At 33.7% G+C, this 23,077-nt stretch overlaps 2 protein-coding genes across 3 annotated transcripts; both read left to right on the plus strand.

Moving 5' to 3' along the window:
• Nucleotides 1-406: 406 nt before the first annotated feature.
• LOC104881323 (putative disease resistance RPP13-like protein 1) lies at nucleotides 407-12,651 on the plus strand. The gene is made up of 16 exons (XM_059741501.1): nucleotides 407-4,747; nucleotides 4,873-4,961; nucleotides 5,055-5,156; nucleotides 5,925-6,661; nucleotides 6,749-6,809; nucleotides 6,868-6,982; nucleotides 7,194-7,309; nucleotides 7,867-7,994; nucleotides 9,383-9,550; nucleotides 9,694-9,784; nucleotides 9,892-10,084; nucleotides 10,222-10,340; nucleotides 10,686-10,839; nucleotides 10,971-11,460; nucleotides 11,571-11,991; nucleotides 12,082-12,651. Exon 1 carries the CDS (start codon nucleotides 407-409, stop codon nucleotides 4,718-4,720), a length of 4,314 nt encoding a protein of 1,437 aa, XP_059597484.1. The 3' UTR covers nucleotides 4,721-4,747; nucleotides 4,873-4,961; nucleotides 5,055-5,156; nucleotides 5,925-6,661; nucleotides 6,749-6,809; nucleotides 6,868-6,982; nucleotides 7,194-7,309; nucleotides 7,867-7,994; nucleotides 9,383-9,550; nucleotides 9,694-9,784; nucleotides 9,892-10,084; nucleotides 10,222-10,340; nucleotides 10,686-10,839; nucleotides 10,971-11,460; nucleotides 11,571-11,991; nucleotides 12,082-12,651.
• Nucleotides 12,652-14,285: 1,634 nt separating this feature from the next.
• On the plus strand, nucleotides 14,286-16,508 carry LOC100244759 (phenylacetaldehyde reductase). 2 transcript variants are annotated; one of them, XM_002275881.4, is made up of 4 exons: nucleotides 14,291-14,464; nucleotides 14,582-14,667; nucleotides 15,645-15,814; nucleotides 16,067-16,508. In XM_002275881.4, the coding sequence occupies exons 1-4, from the start codon at nucleotides 14,373-14,375 to the stop codon at nucleotides 16,070-16,072; spliced, it is 354 nt and encodes a 117-aa protein (XP_002275917.2). In that variant the 5' UTR covers nucleotides 14,291-14,372; the 3' UTR covers nucleotides 16,073-16,508. The 2 variants fall into 2 exon arrangements, with proteins under 2 accessions (XP_010659455.1, XP_002275917.2); XM_010661153.3 differs by having other exon boundaries at nucleotides 14,286-14,464; nucleotides 15,645-16,508.
• The last annotated feature ends 6,569 nt before the right edge of the window (nucleotides 16,509-23,077 follow it).

Genomic DNA, 23,077 nt, shown 5'->3' on the forward strand with positions numbered 1-23,077 from the left:
ATTTTCCAAAATGAGAGGAAAACAAGGAAGATTAGGGTTTAGTTTCAAGGTTCAGTGTCCATGGAGACGAAGCAAGTAGACAGTTTTTGTTTTGTTTGTTTTCTGTTCTGGTAGGGTGTTGGGTAGAAGATTAGGGTTTAGTTTCTGTTCTTTTCTTGCCTTTTTAGATGTAGAAACTGAGAGGATAGGGAAGGGCATATTGGGTATAAAAAGCCTATTCAGCACAAAGTGCATAAAGATCTAATAATTTTTCAGATTAACGTACGTTCCTTGAAATTGAAAAAATTGGAGTTTAAAATCACTATTATTTTGGGATCAGCCGCTGGAAACATAACTTTCCCAAATTTGTTTCCACACTGCTTTGCTTTCTATCCCTCTCTCTCACTCTCTCTGCACACCGATCACCATGGAAGCTGTTGGAGAGGCTCTTCTTTCCTCTTTCGTTCAACTCTTGGTTAGCAAACTGAAGTACCCCTCTGATTTGTTGAAGTATGCCCGCCAAGAGCAAGTCCACAGGGAGCTCAAGAAATGGGAGGAAACACTGTCGGAGATGCTTCAACTGCTCAATGTCGCTGAGGACAAGCAGATCAACGATCCCTCCGTGAAAGCATGGCTCGAACGTCTCCGGGATTTGGCTTATGACATGGAGGACATCTTGGACGAGTTTGGCTACGAGGCTTTGCGAAGAAAGGTGATGGCGGAAGCTGATGGTGAAGCCAGCACAAGCAAGGTACGCAAGCTCATCCCTACTTGTTGTACTACTTTCACTCCCGTCAGGGCTATGCGTAATGTTAAGATGGGGTCCAAGATAACGGAGATCACTCGCCGTTTAGAAGATATTTCAGCTCAAAAGGCAGGGCTTGGTTTGAAGTGTTTGGACAAGGTGGAAATAATAACCCAATCCAGTTGGGAAAGGCGGCCAGTCACTACCTGTGAGGTATACGTACCTTGGGTTAAGGGCAGGGATGCAGATAAACAGATCATAATTGAGATGCTGCTTAAGGATGAACCCGCTGCAACCAATGTTTCTGTAGTTTCCATCGTGGCCATGGGTGGGATGGGCAAGACTACTCTGGCAAAACTGGTGTACGATGATACTGCAGAGCCCATAGCCAATCATTTTGCTCTGAAAGCCTGGGTTTCTGTATCAATTGATTTTGATAAAGTGGGAGCAACAAAGAAACTTCTCAACTCTCTTCCTTCTCAAAGCAGTAATTCAGAGGACTTTCATGAAATTCAACGCCAGTTGAAGGAGGCATTGAGGGGGAAAAGATTTTTGATAGTTTTGGACGATTTGTGGAGAGACATGCGTGATAAATGGGACGACCTACGCTCCCCTTTCTTGGAGGCAGCATCAGGAAGCAAAATCTTAGTCACCACTCGCGATCGAGATGTTGCAGAATGGGTGGGGGGACCCAAGAACTTACATGTCCTCAAACCCTTATCTGATGATGACTGTTGGTCGGTATTTCAAACACATGCTTTCCAACTTATAAATATCCACGAGCACCCAAATTTGGAATCAATTGGCAGGAGAATTGTAGAGAAGTGTGGAGGTTTGCCCTTGGCGGCAAAAGCACTTGGTGGCCTTCTGCGTGCTGAACGAAGAGAACGTGAATGGGAAAGAGTATTAGATAGCAAAATATGGGATTTACCTGACAACCCCATCATCCCTGCATTGAGATTGAGTTACATTCATCTCCCTTCACATTTAAAGAGGTGTTTTGCTTATTGCGCAATATTTCCCCAAGACTATGAGTTTATGAAGGAAGAGCTAATCCCCTTATGGATGGCGGAGGGGCTAATTCAACAATCAAAAGATAATAGGAGAAAAGAAGATCTTGGTGATAAGTATTTTTGTGAGCTATTGTCAAGGTCATTTTTCCAATCGTCGAGTAGCAAAGAATCACTATTTGTGATGCATGACCTTGTTAACGATCTAGCTAAATTTGTTGCTGGAGATACATGCTTGCATTTGGATGATGAGTTTAAGAATAATTTGCAATGTCTCATTCCTGAAAGTACTCGTCATTCATCATTTGTTCGTCATAGTTATGATATCTTCAAAAAGTTTGAAAGATTTTATAAGAAGGAGCGCTTGCGCACATTCATAGCTATTTCAACACAAAGATATTTTCCGACTCGCTGCATAAGTTATAAGGTGCTTAAGGAATTGATACCAAGATTAGGATACCTAAGGGTGCTCTCCTTGAGTGGTTATCAGATAAATGAGATACCAAATGAATTTGGCAATTTGAAACTTCTAAGGTACCTTAATTTGTCTAACACCCATATTGAATATTTACCTGATTCAATTGGCGGTCTTTATAATCTACAGACATTGATATTATCATACTGCCATAGGCTTACCAAGTTGCCTATTAACATTGGACACCTAATTAACCTTCGACATCTTGATGTTAGTGGCGACGACAAATTACAAGAAATGCCTTCACAAATTGGCAAATTAAAAGATTTGCAGGTATTGTCTAATTTCGTGGTGGGCAAAAACAATGGTTTGAATATCAAAGAGTTGAGAGAAATGTCAAATCTTAGAGGTGAACTCCATATTTCAAAATTGGAAAATGTGGTGAATGTTCAAGATGTAAGGGTTGCCCGTCTAAAATTAAAAGATAACCTTGAAAGATTGACACTAGCGTGGAGTTTTGACTCGGATGGTTCAAGGAATGGAATGGATCAAATGAATGTCCTTCACCATTTAGAACCTCAATCGAATCTGAATGAACTCAACATTTATTCATATGGTGGTCCAGAATTCCCAGATTGGATAAGGAATGGCTCATTCTCTAAAATGGCGGTTCTAAGTCTCAAAGATTGCAAAAAGTGCACATCTTTACCATGCTTGGGGCAGTTACCATCGCTTAAACGGTTGTGGATTCAAGGAATGGATGGAGTAAAAAATGTGGGTTCAGAGTTTTATGGAGAGACGTGTCTTTCTGCAGATAAGCTTTTCCCATCACTAGAGTCTCTATGGTTTGTAAATATGTCAGAATGGGAGTATTGGGAGGACTGGTCTTCCTCGATAGATTCCTCATTCCCTTGCCTCCGTACGCTTACAATTTATAATTGCCCTAAATTGATTAAGAAAATACCCACTTACGTACCTTTGCTGACACGGCTCTATGTTCACAACTGTCCAAAACTGGAGTCTGCACTTTTAAGGCTACCATCTCTCAAGGAATTAGAAGTCACGAAATGTAATGAGGCGGTCTTGAGAAATGGAACTGAGCTCACCTCAGTGACCTCACTCACCGAGTTAACAGTTTCTGGGATCTTAGGGCTTATCAAATTGCAACAAGGATTCGTGCGGTCATTGTCAGGGCTTCAGGCTTTGGAATTTTCAGAATGCGAAGAGCTCACATGTTTGTGGGAGGATGGGTTTGAATCCGAAAGCCTTCACTGCCATCAACTTGTATCCTTGGGATGCAATCTTCTGTCTTTAACAATAAATGAATGTGATAAACTAGAGAGGCTTCCAAATGGATGGCAGAGTCTAACATGCCTTGAAGAGTTGAAAATCATGGACTGTCCAAAGCTGGTGTCATTTCCTGACGTAGGTTTCCCACCAAAGCTGAGAAGTCTTGGTTTTGCAAATTGTGAAGGTCTCAAGTGTCTACCTGATGGGATGATGCGAAATAGTAACGCCAACAGTAACTCATGTGTCCTTGAATCCTTGGAGATAAAGCAGTGTTCATCTCTCATTAGCTTTCCAAAAGGGCAATTACCCACCACCCTAAAGAAACTAAGCATACGGGAGTGTGAAAATCTAAAGTCTCTTCCAGAAGGAATGATGCACTGCAATTCCATTGCCACCACCAACACCATGGACACGTGTGCCCTTGAATTCTTATTTATAGAGGGGTGTCCGTCTCTGATTGGTTTTCCGAAAGGTGGGTTACCTACCACTCTCAAGGAACTCGAAATAATTAAGTGTGAAAGGCTAGAGTTTCTACCAGATGGAATAATGCACCACAATTCCACCAATGCTGCTGCTCTTCAAATCCTGGAAATCTCTTCATATTCATCTCTCACATCCTTCCCAAGAGGGAAGTTTCCTTCCACCCTTGAGCAACTTTGGATTCAGGATTGTGAACAACTAGAGTCAATTTCAGAGGAGATGTTTCACCCTACCAATAATTCACTTCAATCTTTACACATCGGGGGGTATCCTAATCTCAAAGCCCTGCCAGATTGCCTCAACACCCTTACGGATCTAAGTATTGAAGATTTTAAAAATCTGGAATTGTTGCTTCCTCGAATAAAAAACCTCACTTGTCTTACAGAGCTTTCCATCCATAATTGTGAGAATATCAAGACCCCCCTATCCCAATGGGGCCTTTCCGGACTCACCTCTCTTAAAGACCTTTCCATAGGAGGCATGTTTCCAGATGCAACTTCCTTTTCGAATGACCCCCGCTTGATTCTTCTTCCTACAACTCTCACCTCCCTTTCCATTTCACAATTCCAGAATCTGGAATCCCTATCCTCCCTGTCTCTCCAAACCCTCACCTCTCTTGAACAGCTATGGACCGACAATTGCCCGAAGCTCCGGTCAATTTTGCCAAGGGAAGGACTGTTGCCTGACACCCTTTCACAACTGCATATGTGCCAGTGCCCATATCTAAAACAAAGGTACTCGAAGGAGGGAGGAGATGATTGGCCCAAGATTGCCCACATCCCCTATGTGAAAATTCAATAGAAACACATCTTTTGAGCAATAAATAAGGTATTACATCTCATTCCCAACACGCCATTCTTCTTCTTTCTCTCCTCAACACCACTTTCAATTTCTCTTACCTACTACTGCAATGTTCTAATTGGACTTATTTTTTTATTAAAATTTTCAACTAGAAAGCAGCTCTTCACATGGCTCCTAACTTGGCATTTTCTCTTTAATCCACTGCAATCAGAAATGAGGATCACTACTTCTCCCTTGCCAGGTGCAAATTCAATTTATGATGCAATCTTATCCTTGAGATCTATGTGTTTACCTCTGTTATTAAGTTCCTTTTGGTCTTTCCTTTTATATGTAGGTGCATTTTTAGTGCTTGGAATGTAAAAAGGAGAAGAGAGGATTAGCTCCCTTTATAGATGGATGACAAATGGCTTCTGGGCAAAATTATCTTCAGCTACGTGTAAGTATCATTGTTTTTCCATTGTTCTATTGAATTTTAATGTATGTCTCATTCGTTTTTCCACTAGATGAACTACATACCATATTTAAGCATCTACATATTCATAATTGTTCAATTCTGTAGTCTATAGCTAGTGGAATGATGCATGATGACAACAATAGCCATAGGAATTGTCTTCTTGAATCGTTAGAGATCAAGGGATTTCCATCTTTCACATCCTTTTAGAGATATGAGTCACCCATTTACTTTAAAGCAAATTAATAATATTTTGGTACAAGCAAATGGGGCCAATTAAGAACAGAAATTATAGAGAAAATGTCATTTGAAGCCTTTCATGGTTGGTTCTATTTGAAAAAGAATCTTTTCTAGGTGCGTCATGGCTCTCGTAAATTGCATATCAATTGTGAACTCGTAAGCATAATTGACTTTAGTTTGATACTAATCTTGATTTGTAAATTATGATGTTTTTGTTTTTTGTTATTCATTTATTTTGCGATTCCTTAATGATTGATACTTATGTTGATTTAATCTTTCTTAGCTCAGCTGATTTTAACTCATTTTTTAAAATTATTTTATTGTCTAGCCATCAAATCCTTTTGGAGTTTTTAATAATATAAATTAGGTACTTATGATGATGATATTCTTAAGTTTTGGGGTCATTTGTTTTTTTGCTAGAATCAAGCATGTTCATTCACCATATATAAATCTTATCTTCTTAAACATTAACTTCAGATTTTTTTTATATGGATTTTTTTGTTGTGCATGTAGTATGCTCAAATGGGTTGCACATCTTGTTGGAGTGACAATGTCAAATAAGATGTACATTATACGAATATTTGACCATCTGAGAAGCATCTGAATCTGGAAACTACCAGTGTGCCTCTACAACCTTAGAATTCCTCACATAAGAAAATGTGGATCTCAAGTCCCTACCTCATCAGATTCAGAGTCTCACATCTTTTCAACAGATTCAGAGTTTCACATCTCTTCACATGGTCCAGGTTCTGGACTTCTTTCAGAAAGCAATTTCACTAATACAATTGCAAGGGTATTAAGACACCTTGTCTTTGTGGACCCTCCAAAGATTCGCCTTTCTCAAAACTCGATTCATTCATTTTATATTGTGCATTGTTAAATGCAGTTTCCTTTCGACAGTATTTCTTGCTACAACTCTCATTGATCTTTCAATAAAAAGACTCTCAAATCTGGAATCCTTAGCCACCTCCCTTGGTCTTCAAAACTTCATCTCTGTTCAACTTGTAGAGATTGAGGAGTGCCCTGTTCTAGTCCCCATTGCCAAGTGAAAGGCTATCTGCTGAGTTTTATCGAGTGTCCACTTCTAAATCAAAGATGTTTGATGGAGAATAATGGAGATTGGCCCCAGATTGCTTGCTTAGCCTAATGTGAGAATAGATCATAAAGTCATTTTTGAACCATAATAAGTTCAAATTGCAAAAATGGGTGTAGAGGCAATTCAGTCTTCTCCTATCCTTACATTTAATAAGGTAACTCTTATTCTCAATAGACATTTCTTACCCTTTTATCTGCACAGTACCATGTCAATTTCTCATATTGATGTTGTTTTCTACTAGTGGCTTAGCTATTTGCGAAAGTCTCCATGGAGTTGTGTTAGAAAGTTTGACTAGGAAGCAGGTTCAATGTAAGCATCTCAAGTTCTACCTTTGATGAAATCTTGGTAATTTTCTTGTAGGTGCTCTCTGAGCAGTTTTAGTTGGAGATTTGACATGCAGGCATAGGAAAAAAATGACAAAGGAGGGTCCCATTTGACAACAGTTACAAATTGGCATGGATGTCGCGATTTCAATGTAAGCATCTTTAGTGGTACTCTTCTAATCGGATTTTAATACAATTTTCTAATTTCAGTATAAAATGCACAATGTTTTCATGAATAAGTGCACTTTATGTCAAAATATCTATTTTCCGTAATCAATGAAATAACAGATTTTCCTTTTAGAATGAATAATGAAAAAAAAATTTACTGTATAGTTATTTATGATCCTGAGTCATTTTATTCAGGTTTTCACATTGTCAAAAGGAAGGATTCAATTTGTTGTATGTTCAATGCTCTTATTGTGTTGACAAAATGGGATTTGGAGTTCACGTTGGAGATTACAAGTTTGAACTGAATGCAAGTAACACCTCTTTTACTTATTATTTCTGTTTTTACTTTTTTTTTTTTCTCTTTGAGGGAAAATATGTCTAACCTCCATATTTATTTTACAGTGTCTACAACACAGCATGTTCTTATGTCTCTTGGAAAGTTAAGAACCTTGTTTAAAATCAAGTATACGTTCTATACTAAGAAGTCTCTTGCGTTGTGATTGTAATGATCTTGAATAGCAACTTGCATCTGTTTTGATGAGTGGAGAACTCAAGACAACATATGGATTTCATATTAATTTCTCAATCAATGTGCAATGTGTTTTTTTATGGAACATTGCTAAAAAAATTTATAATTTTGTTTTTTATTGTTTATGAATCATTACAAAAAATTTATTGCAGACAATTATCAGGATTCATTAGCATGAATTTTATCCAACATACAAGCTTTTAGGTGACTGATAAAAACTAAAAAATTTTATATTTTGTTTCCTTTGAAATTCTCTTCATTTTTAAACCAGCATACTGTTAATTTGTTTGCAACGTGTTATATTTATAGAAAATTTCCTTATCTAGATTTATACTGCAGATTTGAACAATGCTTGAAATGAAGAACACTTTTTGGCATGTCCTGCTATCTTGAGTTGCACAAGTCAGAGGCTCAAAGAGCACAAACTCTTATGACTGGAGGAAAGACAACTGACTTCTCATTCTATGGTGAGCAGTGAGCATTCTATTGTGAGTTGTATGGTATTCTTTGAATTGCACACAACCTTATTTAGCTTGCAAATACTTAATGCAATTGTGCATGGCCATGAAATGAACTCATACTTAACACAATTGTGAGTTATATGATATGTTTTCTTATTTTCGTTTGATTTTGTATAGATTCATGGGTGAGAAGAACCTCCTAGTAACTTCAAACTTTAACTTTAATAGCTGAGGAACATTTGGTTATTGCAATACTAATGTTTTTTGGAAGCTAGTTACAGTATTCTTGGGTGAAAAAATCTGTGTAACCACCTAGTAACTTTGAACTTAAACTTTAATACCTGAGCAATATTTGGTTATTGCAATACCTAATGTTTTTTGGATGCTAGTTGCAGTATACATGGATGAAAAAATGTGTTTCTATTTTTTTTTTGTTATTATTTTAATTAGATTCATGGCCTTTATCCATTCCTTACATATTCCTAATATTATGAAGCTTACTTGTTTTCCCAAATTGCTTATGGTATGATAGAAGTGAAAGCATTAAATTGTTAGTTAAAAGAAATAATCTGTTTGCTGCAGGAGATTGGAGATGAGATTACAACATGATCTCATGTCCTTTGTAATTTGTAGATTGAGGGTTTTCAATAGGCTATGCCCCAATACCAGTGAAAGAAGAAGAGTTGTCATGAAAGCAACTAACATTAGTACCTTGTATCTCAAGTTTCATAGAGAGTTGATAATTGAATTGGTGCCCAAGACATGGTCTTTTTCCCAAGATAGGTGTGTTGTGCATGCCGACTAGATGCCCTGTTCAAATTATAGGGCTTTGGGTTCCTTAATGATTGGAATGATCTCTAGAATTCTTGCATATTTCTAAATGTCATGTCACATCTTTCCAATAGACTAGTGTCTTTCAGTGCTCTAAATCGTGGAAATCATGAGTTAGCTAAAATTTGTGGTCTGCATTAGAGAAGAATTGTTTGATGCTCTCACTACTGGCTACATCTCTTGCCCTTGCAACTGCATATCTTTTAATCCTCTTTGGTGAGAAAAGAATAAAGAATGTGAACAAGTTGTACCACGATGACTTACATTCCTAAAGTTCTAGTTGATGATGTACCTTACTGAAATTGAAGAGTGAGAAATGTCAAAGACATCCCTTATCTGAGTGAGGCCTTCATAGACTCCTGACTTTGAAACAACTCATGATTGATAGTATACTTTAAGATGTGTTTCTTCTTAGATGACCAAGGCCTACCCCTTCTTCCAATGTATCTCATGTATATTTTCATGTAAAGATTCCAAAATCCATGACTTCCCTACATCACCAAGACCTCACCTAAGCTCCAGTGTTGTTTGGCAACTGAAGGAGAACCCTGCCATGGTTTCAGGGCTATGCATCAGAGACACAACTTCTAAATCCAATGATGAGACATCAGTTCAAGATTGCTCACATCTCTTATTTGGAAATAGATGAAGAGATTCATCTTTGATCCATAATAGTTGGGATTCCAAAAATGGAAGCAGGTAGAGTTCACCCTGTTCTATCCATATATTCAGTAAGTTTCATCTATTCCCAACACATAATTCTTACATTTTATCTTCTTGTTATGATTATAAATTGTCATACTATTGAAATTTTCTACAAGTTGAGCTACTAGAGAATCCCTACACTGAACCTTTTTGTTGAAAACTTGACTAGGGTGCAGCTTCTGACAGCAGTTACAAGCTTTAAGGCTTGACATTTTCTATTCAAAGTTTGTTCCCCTTGTTGGTCCCTCCTATAGTCCCATGTAAGCATCAATGTTTTTCTATCTCCCAATTTAAATTTTCACACAATACTTTAACTAAACGAATTCATTTATGTTAACAAGATGTTCTATTTGGTGTATTATTGCAGGATTATTTTTGCGACAGGTTCTCTAACTGCTTATTCACCATGTTTCCTACTTTGCTCAGGTGTAGTGACATTCCAATTGGATATCTGGAATTTATATGTTGTAATGAATGAGAATCTACTAGCTTCATGCTTCCTAGAGAGCCAATAATTGATGGTTGCATGCCCAAGTCTAGGGACAAGTTTTTCATCCAATGTAAGAAGGCTGACAGTTTAAAATTGCATATAGGACTCTGCGGTTGTTATTGATTGGAATGATTCACAATTCAAGCAATAGCAATTCTCTAGAACTCTTTCAGATTTCTAAATGTCCTCCTCTCATGTGTTTCCAAGGGGCCAGTTTCCTGCATATTCCTAATGAAGGTGGAGATTCTTAATTGCCAAAATTTGGAGTGTAGAGTAGATGAATGTTGTCAAATGCAAAAAAGGAACACTACTTCAATTGAATACTGGTATGCTACTTGTCTCTATCTCTCATATTATTGTCAAGAAATGCCTTACCTGATGCTTAAACACCTTGGTATTTATGAATGTGGAAAACATGTTTTGTTTTTGTGTGATGTTCCCCTTCCACTGTTGCCATTTGTTTGTGAACTAGTTGTGGTGGTTGCCCACTTGGCCTGTCTCAATTCCTTGTTTATTGGCAATATTCCAAAGCTTAATTCTCTTCCCAAATCACATACTAGAGTACAAGTGATAGAATTAGACATTGTTGGTTGCAAGGAAATCATCTGTTTGTGTCAAGGAGATTGGAGATCCGATAACAACATAATCTAATTTCCCTTTGTAATTTGAAGATTAAGGGTTTTCAAAAGCATTTTCTCCGGTATCAGTGTTGGAAGACAAGCTGCCACAGAAACAACTAGCAACTTTGATTGAGTTGGTGTCTCAAGTCTCCCAAAGAACTCACAATTGAGTTGGTGCTCAAGTCAATTTACTTCCCCAAGATAGGTTTGTTATTGCACAGCTTAAAATTATAGCACTTTGATTCCTTACTGATTGGAAGGATTTTCATGATAGCACACAACATGTCTATGGAATTCTTGCATTTTTCTAAATGTGTTGTCATGTTTGTTGAATAGGCTAGCTTCCTCCAATGCTCTAAAATGTGGAGATTACAAGTTGCTAAAATCTGTGTCTATATTAGATGAAGATGGGGTGATTCCCAAGAACAACTGCGCATCCCTTGAATCATGTATGTTGCTCAGTCTCCGCACTAAGCTCCATTTGTATTTGGCAAGTGAAACTATATTTGAGAGACAGAACTCCTAAATCCAATGATGAGAGATGACCCAGAGATAGCTCGCATATCCTGTGTGAAAACAGATGGTGAGATTCATGTTTGATCTATAATGGTTCACTACAATAGCAGAAGCAAGGAGATTTCACCATATCCTAGTTTCATACCATTGAAATTTCCTACAAGTGGAGCTATTTGGTGAATTTTGCACTTAACCTTTATTGTTAAAAAACTTCACTAGGGGGCAGCTTTTAACAGCAGTTATAAGCTTTATGGCTTTACATTTACGATTCAATGTTTGGTCCACTTGTTGGTCCCTCCCACAGTCCAATGTAAGCATCAGTATTTCTCTCTCCCAATTCAAATTTTCAAGCAACTTCATCATTCAACTGGATGAATTCGTTAATGTTAATAAGATTTTCTTTTTGGTGTATTCCTACAGGATTCTTTCTATGATGGGTTGTCCAACTTCACTTTCAGCTTTGCTTCTATAGTTCATTCAAGTGTAGTGAAATTGGCCAGTTGGATGTCTACAAATCATATGGTGCAATATATAAGAAACCATCAAGAGGGTGCACAACACTGAGTCTATTAGAGGGATGGTTGCATGCCCAGGAAACATCTATCGCAGGGACAGATTATTATGTATCTTTGGAGTTATTACTGATTGGATTGATTCAAAAGTAGCAACGGGCCTCTGGGATTCTTTCAGATTTCTAAATGCCCTATTTCCATGTCTTTCCAAGAAACCAGCTTCCTGCAATCCTAATGAAGGTGGAGATTCTGAGTTGCCCAAAGCTGGAGTTCAAACTAAATGAATGTTGTCGAATGAAAAAGTAGAACATCACTTCTTGTGAATACAGGTATGTTGCTTGTCTCTTCTCTCACATCATTATCAAGAGATGCATTACCTAATACTTAAACACTTTGGTATTTATGATTGTGGAAAACAGATTTTGGGTGGTAGAGAATGGAATAATGCACCACAACACGTTTCTTGTACATCTTGCAATGATGTTCTTCCACAATGATCAAAAGAAACAAAGTAGTCAAAACTAAGCAATGACACGATTTTTCCTCACGGAGGAAGGTGAGGGAAAGGAAAGGATGCAACCCAATGATCATAAAGGACAGCACTCACATTTCCAACTGGGCCCCGAATTTCCCACCGGCTCGGAAAATTCTAGCCCCAAATTTGTATACATGCCCATCATCAATATTAGTAATTGGTTTCTGACAGATTTGCAACAATTTAACACAACTACAAGGTTTAGTGTGATGGGAGTGTCTGTGGTGGTCAAGAGTGCAAGGCAGGATCCATAAGAAATATCCAAAGTAGGCCTTTATAGGATTTTTTTATTTTAGTATATTTTCATATTACATATTATACACATTACACTTCCCAAATTACTGTTTAAACTTGAGGGGAAAAAAAGGTGTCATATGACAATATCTAACTATAGTTTACCAAAAACTTCATACAGAAAGAGTATAACTCAACTCAGGAAGAAATATTTTTCCTATCTCTACCCTGGTTCTTTTATTTTTTAGTGCCTTGACAAGTTATAAAAAAGAAACAGAATGATTCAACCATATGATAAGCCCATCAATACCATAAACGGAAGATAATAGTTTCTACAATTTACCTTCAGTGTAGAGTCCTTGCTTCCAATGAAAAGAAGCCTACTATCAGCAGACCAACTGTAAGGCAACATGAAACAAGATGATTGTCTGTACAAAAGAAAGGATTGGCTTAAACAAAAATAATAGAGCAATTCAAACCTTATCTGATAAACAGGGCCGACATGACCTCGAAAAGCGGCAACAAATTTCCCTGTTGCACCGTTCCATAGCTTGACAGACTTGTCAAACGAAGCACTTGCCACCCATTGTCCATCAGGGGAAAAGTAAACATGGTTCACAAGCTGACAGCGAGCAAAACATTAAAGGCTCAACTTAAGAGTTTGAAGAAAGAAATCGATGCAATTGGATAGGTTCAAAATTTAGGGTCTCTTTACCATGCATAGAGAACTTCATTGATAATTGAGAATTGGAGGAACACTTCCAGATCATAATAGGTCATTAGTGAAAGCATTCCCTAAGAATGCTAGAGTGGGTCTAGCCATTGAGGTGGAGATTTCAGTGTTGATGAAAGGGCTAAAGCTTGCTAAACCCGAGGGTTTATCTAGTCTTCTAGTAGAAGGAGATTCTACAGTAGTGATATATTGGGTAAATGAGGAGAGAAGCTCGTGGCAGTTTGATGGATGGCTACACCAAATTTTTGACATTACTCCAAGTTGTTAAATTGATGGATTCCAATTTAACAACTTTCTTTCTTATTCAACATTTTTTATCAATCTATGAACATAAAAAATGACTAATATTCCAATGTCATTTTGTAGCTGAGCTTTTGGGTTCATCCAAGCCCAGTGCTCTGAAAAGATGATGCATGTCTGGAAAGAAAAGACAAAATCAGACATGTTTCACATTCAAGGGTCCAGTAGTACTCTAAAATGCAATCTAAGAAAAAACATCAAAAAGCGTTGATTGATAGTTTTTGTTTTTGCTTTCTTTTCTTTTTTCTTTTTTTAAATCAGGAAAAGCATTGATTGATATGCAGATACCATGTCTGTAACAACCAGAGAATGCTTCCATGGAGGCTAGCTAAAGGGTCTGGAAAAAATGGGCATGATTTTGAAAAGGAAATAATACAAATTGAGAAAATTACAGAGATTCCAAACACATGATTTTAATTGGCAACATAATTAGATATATATAAATGCTGCAATAGGGCTCGTACTTCCAAACCGAATAGTTTCATTAATGCATGGACAAAGTTGATGATTTTGTTTATGCATTTCTGTGAAAGAACAAGAAGGAACACCATAAAAACAAGGAAACAAAAATGGTAAGTGCAAAATCCTAAGAAGTGTTAAATTGACCTGTAAGAGCTAGTAGTTCAGATGGTACCAGGAGGGCAACCACAAAGATTAAGGTCTTGAGTTCGAATCCTAGGGACGTCACCCTCAAGGGCCAAATAAACAAATGGCCCCATAAGACTCTGCGCTTTGCCTTATGGTCTTGAGTAGTCTCTGGACTCGAGGGCAAACCATATACTCCGGGCGGATAAGACAAATGACATCCAACAAGAAGGATATAAAAAGAAGGTTGGGTTTAAATTTAAATTCAACCAACAAAAGATTACCTCCTTCATTTCCTCTGGAGATGTATATTGTTTGCCAGTATGATCAAAAGCTCTAGTGCGAAGAACATATTCATTGCTCAATGCAAGGGAATTAACCCAATGCCTATGGCCCTAACATCAATTAAAATATTGTATGTGTGTTAAGATGTTTTAAAGCTATAATAACAAGGTTCTGAGAACCTAACCAAGACTAACTATATGATTAGTATGTTATCTAGACTCCAATATTAATTTCATGTGCGTTACAGGGGCTTCTGGGTACATAGCTTCATGGCTTGTCAAGCTCCTGCTCCAACGTGGCTGCACCCCGTCAATGCATCAGTTCGCGACCCAGGTATGTATTCAATCTCTCCTACAATTCCCATATTTCTGTCTTATCTAGCTATATCAAATACCCTCTGTTTGGCCGCCCAGAAAACCTGGGAAATTGCGGTAAAGAGGGGGTTAGTTTCCATTTTTGAGTCTTCTGACCCGAATAATGAATAACCCAAGATTCAATATTTAGCTTCTTTTCTTTTTGTCGCCATTTCAGCACCTAGCCATAGTTAAAAGGCATTAACTATTTTAGATTTAGTTCGAATTTCAATTTTTCATAGGGCGATTCCTATTTTGATCTAAGAATATGAAGGAAAAGGCAAAGTAAAGGAGGGGGTTTTTGTGCTTGGAGTTTTTTGACCACATGATGAATGACCCATGATTCAAAATTTTAATCAGAGACAGAACCCGAGTGTTAATTACTTCTATAATTGTAAACTTCTCTGTATAATCCCAATTTTAATGGATAATGTTTTGATGCCAAGAAAGTAAAGGAGAAGGTTTCTGTGTTTTAAGTCTTTTGACCAAATCATGAATGACCCATGATTCAAATTTAAATGATTAGTCCTGATTTTGATCTGTCAACAATTCATTGTTTTTATGATTTTTAGGATTTAATTGCAGCCACCAACTTGAAAATGCATGTGACATAGTGATTTGGCTAAATTTTTGGAGAATTCTCATTGGGAAGGACCTTGAAGGCATATTCTTTGATGTGGGACTCACAACAACATGACAATTTTACGATTTTAGTAGTTTTGATACTGGTTTGTAATGACTATGAATGAGAGCTTGGGTTCATTTTGGTTTTTGAACCTGTTAGTTTACCCAGCTTGATCAATGGCTTTTAGGAATCATGTATACAAGTCACAAACTTTGCTTCAGCGCTCTTTCATGAAATAGTTCTTTACACGCCCTTTTTCTGCATGATTAACAGGCCCTTTTTTCTCATTGATTTTCTGTACAATTTATTTGTTCTATTGATCAATGCCTCAGATGATCCAACAAAGACAGAACGCTTACTAGCACTTGATGGGGCTAAAGAAAGGCTTCATTTGTTTAAAGCCGTCTTCCCGGAAGAAGGATCTTTTGATTCTATGGTAGATGGATGTGAAGGTGTTTTCCACACAGCATCTCCATTTTGTCACACTCTCTCTAATCCACAGGTTCATCCTACATCACTTCTTTTGCTTTATTGTAAATTTAATATGTAGATATGTTATCCAAGTTTTTGTTATTGGCTTTTGTTTGAACATTCATTTCGGAGTTATGGGACCACAGAGTTGCAACCAATCATGTCTTCATCTAGAAATCCACCAAAACCGACTATCATCCAGTGTTTTTCTATTACACAAAATCATTCTACAAAATTGTAAATTATCATGGAAACTGAATCTGCATCTTGGCTTCAAATGAAGGGATAGGACCTCCTCTTAGCAGAGATAGCAAAATCTGAATGTCCTTTCACTAAGCACGATCTTGGCTATATGATTTATCTCACTCAGAGAGCTTTTTCTTGCTGACTTGAAGCAGAAGCCTGTTAAGCATAGTTAGCTCCCTTTGGCACCTTCTAAGTCTGTCAGTTCAGATCTTTCAAGGACTTCTGCCTCAAAAGTAGTGGGGAAGATGGGCTTCAGCCACTCAATCCTCAAAAGATTTTACTTTTATAATTTGTGAATGCATTTTTTTGTGTCAAGGATTTAGCTTGTGTTGTTCAGTTGCTCTAATATAAAATCTCCATGAAGTTATACTCTTTTAGTTTGTAGGACCACTTCATTTGTAATATAGCTAAATCTTTTTGACTCAAACAGTTGGGCTTATTTGATGTTACAGAGATGCTGTCAATGCACATATCCAAGCGATTGAGGTTCCTTCAGCTAATTTTATAAATTCTAGTTGGATTTAGACCAAGGTTTAGATGGTCCATATTCAATTCAAACCGAATTTTATACTTTTATAAAAATTTTAATTTATATTATTTCATATAAGAATAATTATTTTGTGTTTTTTCTTTAATTTATAAAGAAAAAAATGTCAAATTATAATTATTTTACATACTATTTCAGTTTTTATTAGAAAGATACATAAATTTTTCTTCTTTTTTTCTTTTTTTTCTTATTAGATTATACGTGATGCGATTGTTAGTCCGCTTTAGAAATATGAATCACATAATTATGAAGATTATGTTATAAAAAGCAGAGAAAAACTTGGCAAATATCATAACTTATGGTATTAATTCTCATAAATATGTTTTTAGCCGATAACGCTTTCATCAATAGTTAGTTAAGAAAAAACATTTTTGTAAAGAAGCGGAAAACAAAAAAAGTGGTTAGAAAATATTGAAAAAAAAAAGTCTATTAAGTGCTAATTCAAAGTAAAACTATATATTTAATTTTTTTTAAGGATTTAAGAATTCTTTTTTAAACTCAGGTTGGGTTTGGTGGGTTGGGGGGGGGGGGGGGGGGGGGGTGGTTTGAGCCTTATTTATATATAAAATTAAATACAAAAAATAAAAATTGTTTAATCATGTAATTTGAAAACGGTTTTCCATTTTTAAAAATAGAAAGAGACAAAATGAAATAAAAAATAATTTTTAGAAAACAAGTAGAAGTTGTTTTGTTTTCATCGATTTTTAAAAATAAAAGAAAAATATGAATTCGTTTGATCATGTTTTTAAAATTTATTTAAAATTAAAGATTAAAAAATAATTTTTAAAAATAAGTTTCAAAAATCACGTAAAACGATCCCTTATTTTTTTATTTCCCTTTTTTAAATATGTTTAAAATAAAATTACAAATTTACTTTTTATCAAATAAAAATATAAAATTTATGAAAACCAATTTATTTAGTCATAAATTATTTCGATTTTAATAAAATTAAGGTTTAGAATAAAATAAAATAAAAAACCAATAGAAAATTTTAAATAATTTTCTAAACTTTAATTGCTAAACTTAAGAGTTAAGTAATTAAGATGGGTTGGGATGAGGTTGACATGGTCCATCAACATAGCTGTCCAAAGTACAATAATTGCTAAACTTCAAAGTTGGTAATTGGGATGAAAATAACATGACGAAATTAACATAATTGTCCAAAATACAATAATTGTTTCACTTTAAAATTGGTGGTTGGGAATTGGGATAAGGTTGACATGGTCCCACCAACATAGCTGTCCAAAGTACAATAATTGCTAAACTTTAAAGTCGGTGGTTGGGACGAAATTAACATAATTGTCCAAAATACAATAATTGTTACACATTAAAGTTGGTGGTTGGGATGAGAATTTATAAACAATATAAATCCTGTATCTAAAATTACTAGGGCCTTGAAATTGACTCAAAATTTGGAATCAAGGCAAGGTCAAAAATGGTGTCTATATTACTTTTTAATTTCCATATTTTTTTTATTTTCTTCTAGACCCACCACTATGCCATTAAAATTGGCTAAAAATTATTTGAAATCCAAAGTCATATTCCTTTTCACCCTAACAACCATTGAGACGTTACATTGGTAGAAAACATTATTGGAATTAAAGTGGTATTTAGTATTTACTATTTATAATATCAATTTTTTATCTCTAAAATTGTCTTTTGATGTTCTATAATCCATGCCAATAAAATATAGATACGAAATTTGGACTTGGATTTTTATATGCTACAAAGTAGAATAGATTTGAAAACATATTTAAATAATATTTTTTTAAAAAAAATTAATTTAAAATTTTGTTGTATTTTGTAAAAGAATCTCAATAATTGTTTCTCTGATAATTGTTTACAAGGGCTCCACTTGTCCGGAACCAATTTTATGTCCTTTTTCCATTTTGTGGAACCTACCACTCTTAAATTGTATTGCTAAAGACATCATGGGAATCCAAGGTCCCATTCACTATTCATTAGATTAAACTTTTATATATGAAAAAATATATTTGATTCTTAAAAGTGTTTTTAAAGTATATTTGATAGTGATTTTGAAAAGTATTTATAATATTTTTAATGCTTGAAAAATAAAAATTTTCAATTATTAGAAAAATTAAAAATATTTTTTAGAATCACTATGAAATGCACTTTTAATAGTGATTTTAAAAAATGTTTCTAATTTTTCTAACACTTAAATGATAAAAAAAAATTAGTATTAAAAATGTTAAAAACGCTTCTTAAAATCATTACTAAATGAGTTCTTAGTCTTTCTTGCATTTAAAAATTTTATCTTTCAAATATTAAAAAAAAATTAGAAATATTTTTTAGAATCACTACTAATCGCACTTAAAATTGCTTTTTAACTCTTTATAGTGAATAACAATGGACTATAAATAAGCAAATTATATTAGGATTAATTAAGGATTTTTCATTAAAGAAGGCTATCGATTGCACTCATGGAATGACATTGGCCACTTCAAAAATTATAAATTAGGTGGATATTATGGTATTAGAAAAGTAATTTTTCGATGTCATACAAAAAAGTGGTGGCAAATAAGACACCATCATATGATAAAAATAGTTTCACTTGCTTGTTATTTGATCTAGATTTTATTTATTTGTACTTAATTCCTTTTTTTTTGTACTTAAATGTCATTTTTTTGTTTTGGTTCTATTTTTTTAACTCGATTTTATATATTTAAGGTAATTACTTAGAAGCTATATAACATCACCTTAAACCTCAAAAATTCCATCTTAATTCATTTTCACATTTTTCTTTTCAGACCCACTACATAACTTCAACTTTAGAAAAATCATCTTATAGCCAAGGTAATTGTTTGGAATGTGTTGTAACATCACTTCAAACCTAAAAAATTTCATCTTAATTTCCACATTTTTCTTTTCAGACCCACTACATGGTTCCAACTTTGGAAAAAACATCTTATATTCAAAGCAATTACTTGGAAGGTGTTGTAACATCACCTCAAACCTCAAAAATTCCACCTTAACTTCCACATTTTTCTTTTCAGACCCACTACATGGTTCCAACTTTGGAAAAAACATCTTATATTCAAAGCAATTACTTGGAAGGTGTTGTAACATCACCTCAAACCTCAAAAATTCCACCTTAACTTCCACATTTTCTCCAACTTTAGAAAAATCATTTTATATTCAAGGTAATTACTTGGATCGAAGTATTGTAACATCACCTCAAACCTCAAAATTTTCACCTTAATTTCTGCAGTGTTCTTTTCAGACCCACTACACAGTTCCAACTTTGGAAAAAACCATCTTATATTCAAGGTAATTATTCGGAAGGTGTTGTAACATTACCTCAAACCTTAAAAATTCTATCTTAATTTCCACATTTTTCTTTTCCGACCCACTACATGGTTTCAACTTTGGAAAAACCATCTTATATTCAAAGTAATTACTTAGAAAGTGTTGTTACATTACTTAGAAAGTGTTGTTACATTACCTCAAGAATGTAGGTTAGCATTTAGATACAAACCAAAAGAAGTGTTTTAAAAATGTTTTTGATCATAAGTAATATATTGAAAAAAAAATGTGGTTTTAAATAAAGTGTGCATCAAATATGAGCTCACAGTGATAATCTACATTTTAAAAAAAATTCAAAATACATAATTATTTGTAGAAAAACACTTCTAGCTATTAAAAAAAAAAATTAACCCCCTTTTTATAGTTGATATTCCTCCAAGTCTTTATACTATGTTTTTATTTTTATTTTTCCACAACTAGAGATTACAAATGGGAATGGGTTTAGCAGAGTTTAAATCAATTAAGATTGAATTTGATAATTCATTTTTTAAATCCAAGATTGGGTTAAATGAGATTAAGAGTACGTTTTCATTAAAGTGTTTTTCTATAATGTTGATTAAGACCTTAGAGGACGTTCATAAATCATATTAGGTTTTACCCAAATTACCCTCCTAGTCATCTCAAATTTTTATTTTTTTTATTTCCTTCAAATATATTTTTCTTTTTTATTTATTTGTTGATGGATCATATAGAACAACCATTCTCTCCCCATCTTTTTCTTTTTAAAAGAGATATTCAAAAAGCACCTTTAGATTTGGTCTAAAGTATCTTTAAATTTGGTCTAAAGTGATTAAAAGGACAACCTATCTTTGGACAATATAATTGCAATTTGAAAATTAAAACAAATATAATGAGCATGAAATTTTTTTACCAACCGTTATAATAATGTTTTTCAATTGAAGATTTTTTTATACCTTATTAGTTTGGAGAGAATATGAATTAGAAATTGTGTTAGTGAATCGTATTTGTGTCGTGTCAGATTACAATAAATTAAAAACAAATAAAAATTAATTTAAAATTTGTTTGTATTTTGTAAAAAGTCCCAATAGTTGTTTCTCATGTTGCACTAATAATTGCTTACAAGGCTCCAATTGCTGGGACCCAATTTTATATTCTTTTTCACATTTTCCAATTTGTGGAACCTACCACTAAGAAGTTATATTATTAAAAATATTGTTGGAATCCGAAGTCTTATTCAGTGTCTATTAAATTATTATTATTATTTTTTTTATCTATGAAGTTGTTTGTCAACTCTCTATGATCGATAACAATAGATTTTTCATCAAACACGAGTTGATTGCAATGGTTGTCCCACTCCACCACATTTATTTATAAAATTAAATAAAAATAATTTAGTTTCTTTATTTCGATTTCCCATTTAAAATATAATTGAAAATATAATTTTTATCAATACTAAATATAAAATTTACAAAAAATAATTTTTTTTACTCATAAATTATATTTATATGAATAAGATCTATGTTTAAAAATAATATAAAATGGTAAAAATTTTTAAATAAAACATGAGGACTATAACTTATAACTTAAATAATCAATATAAGTTGAGGTGAGGATGATATAACCGATGAACATGATTATACAAAATACGATAAATACTATAATTTAAAGTTAGTGATTGGGATGAGGATTACATCTTCTCATTAACATAATTCTTCAAATTAAAGTTGGTGCATACCATCTCACACTAATAATTTTCTCAAAAGTCTTAATTTCCATCTTTAGTACTTTTATCCTTTTCATAAGTTTCTTATTTAAGGATATGAAACATGGAAAAATTTCATAATCTTCTCATCTAAGGGGCCAAGGGGTGAACCACTAAAAAAATAAGAAGGTAAAGTGTCCATTCGATCTATTTATTATTTTTTGTTTTTAAAATTAGAAAATTCTATACAAAAGTAGAACATGTTATACAAAAAATTTAAATTTATGTTATTTTTTTTAAAATCACTTTAATTTTTTTTAAATTGACTTAGTAATTTTTTTTAATACCTTAAATTTTTAAATGATTTTTAGAACTATTATTTTATATATATATATATATAAGTCGCTAAGAATTCTTATATCTTATATAAAAGTTATTTCTATTTACTTATTTTAAAAATAGAAAACAACAAGTTTATCCAAATAGACACTAACTTTATCATTGTCTTTCTTATGATATATTTATGATTTGTGGATATGGATGACAATGTGGCATATTTTTTCGGATACCACCCCTAATTGGATGAGTTTGAAATTTAAAAATTAAGCAAGTTAAGAATGAGTTTGAGATTTAAAAAAAAAAAACTCGAAATAGGTTCGGGGTAGGTTCGAGTAATGTCTTGTCCTGTTCTGCTTCGCCTTGCCTTGCCCTGTCCCAATTATATATAAATTATAAATTATAAATTAATTTAATTTGATTTTTATTTTTTTATTTTTAATAAAATATTTTATAAAAATTTATAAATTTTGAATTATTTATAAAATATATTTATTTTAATATAATTAAAATTTTTTAAAATAATATTAAAAAAAATAAGGGCGGGGTGACCCATACATTCCCACCCCATTTAATTTTTTTTTTAATGAAATGAGAATGAAAATTATTTTAAATAAATGGGGTAGAGTTGGAGTGGGGGCGACTTATTCCAATCCAAAATAATTATCATATGAATGGTTGATTTTATAAGCAACTATATCAACTAATATAAAAGATATTATATGTTAAAACTAATACCGATATTAAGGTTGGTTCAAAAATTATTTTGATAAAAACACTTCTAATTTATAGCATTTCTATTTTATATATATAAATATATTTATCAAATGTTTAGTTTTTGTTATAGAAACATTTTTAGGCATTTGGAAGCATTTCCAACTTCCCAAAATCATTGTGAAACGGTTCTAACCTTTTTAAATTTAAAACATCTTTCCTTTTTCTTTTATACCCACTAGGCATTGAATTGGCTCCAACTTTGGAAAATCACTCATCAAATTTTCTTTTACTTTATAACTCTTCTCATTCATTCCATACCAATAAAGTATATAGATAAGTGAATTGGATTTGAATTTTTGGGCTCAAATAAATTATTTCATTTTAGTCAAATTAAACTAAAATCAAGTAGAAAAGATGTAGCAATTATGTAGATTAGAAATTAATTTGTTAAATAATATATT

The sequence above is a fragment of the Vitis vinifera genome, chromosome 13 (assembly GCF_030704535.1).
Source record: "Vitis vinifera cultivar Pinot Noir 40024 chromosome 13, ASM3070453v1".
Classification (NCBI taxonomy): Eukaryota; Viridiplantae; Streptophyta; class Magnoliopsida; order Vitales; family Vitaceae; genus Vitis; species Vitis vinifera.

Bases quoted from the DNA above. Each gene is read 5' to 3' on its own strand.
- LOC100244759 (XM_010661153.3), top strand. From the start codon at position 14,373: ATGATCAAAAGCTCTAGTGCGAAGAACATATTCATTGCTCAATGCAAG. The intron at 14,465-14,581 runs GTATGTGTGTTA...TGTGCGTTACAG, and splicing joins CTAACATCAATTAAAATATT to GGGCTTCTGGGTACATAGCT. The intron at 14,668-15,644 runs GTATGTATTCAA...TCAATGCCTCAG, and splicing joins TGCATCAGTTCGCGACCCAG to ATGATCCAACAAAGACAGAA.
- LOC104881323 (XM_059741501.1), top strand. From the start codon at position 407: ATGGAAGCTGTTGGAGAGGCTCTTCTTTCCTCTTTCGTTCAACTCTTG.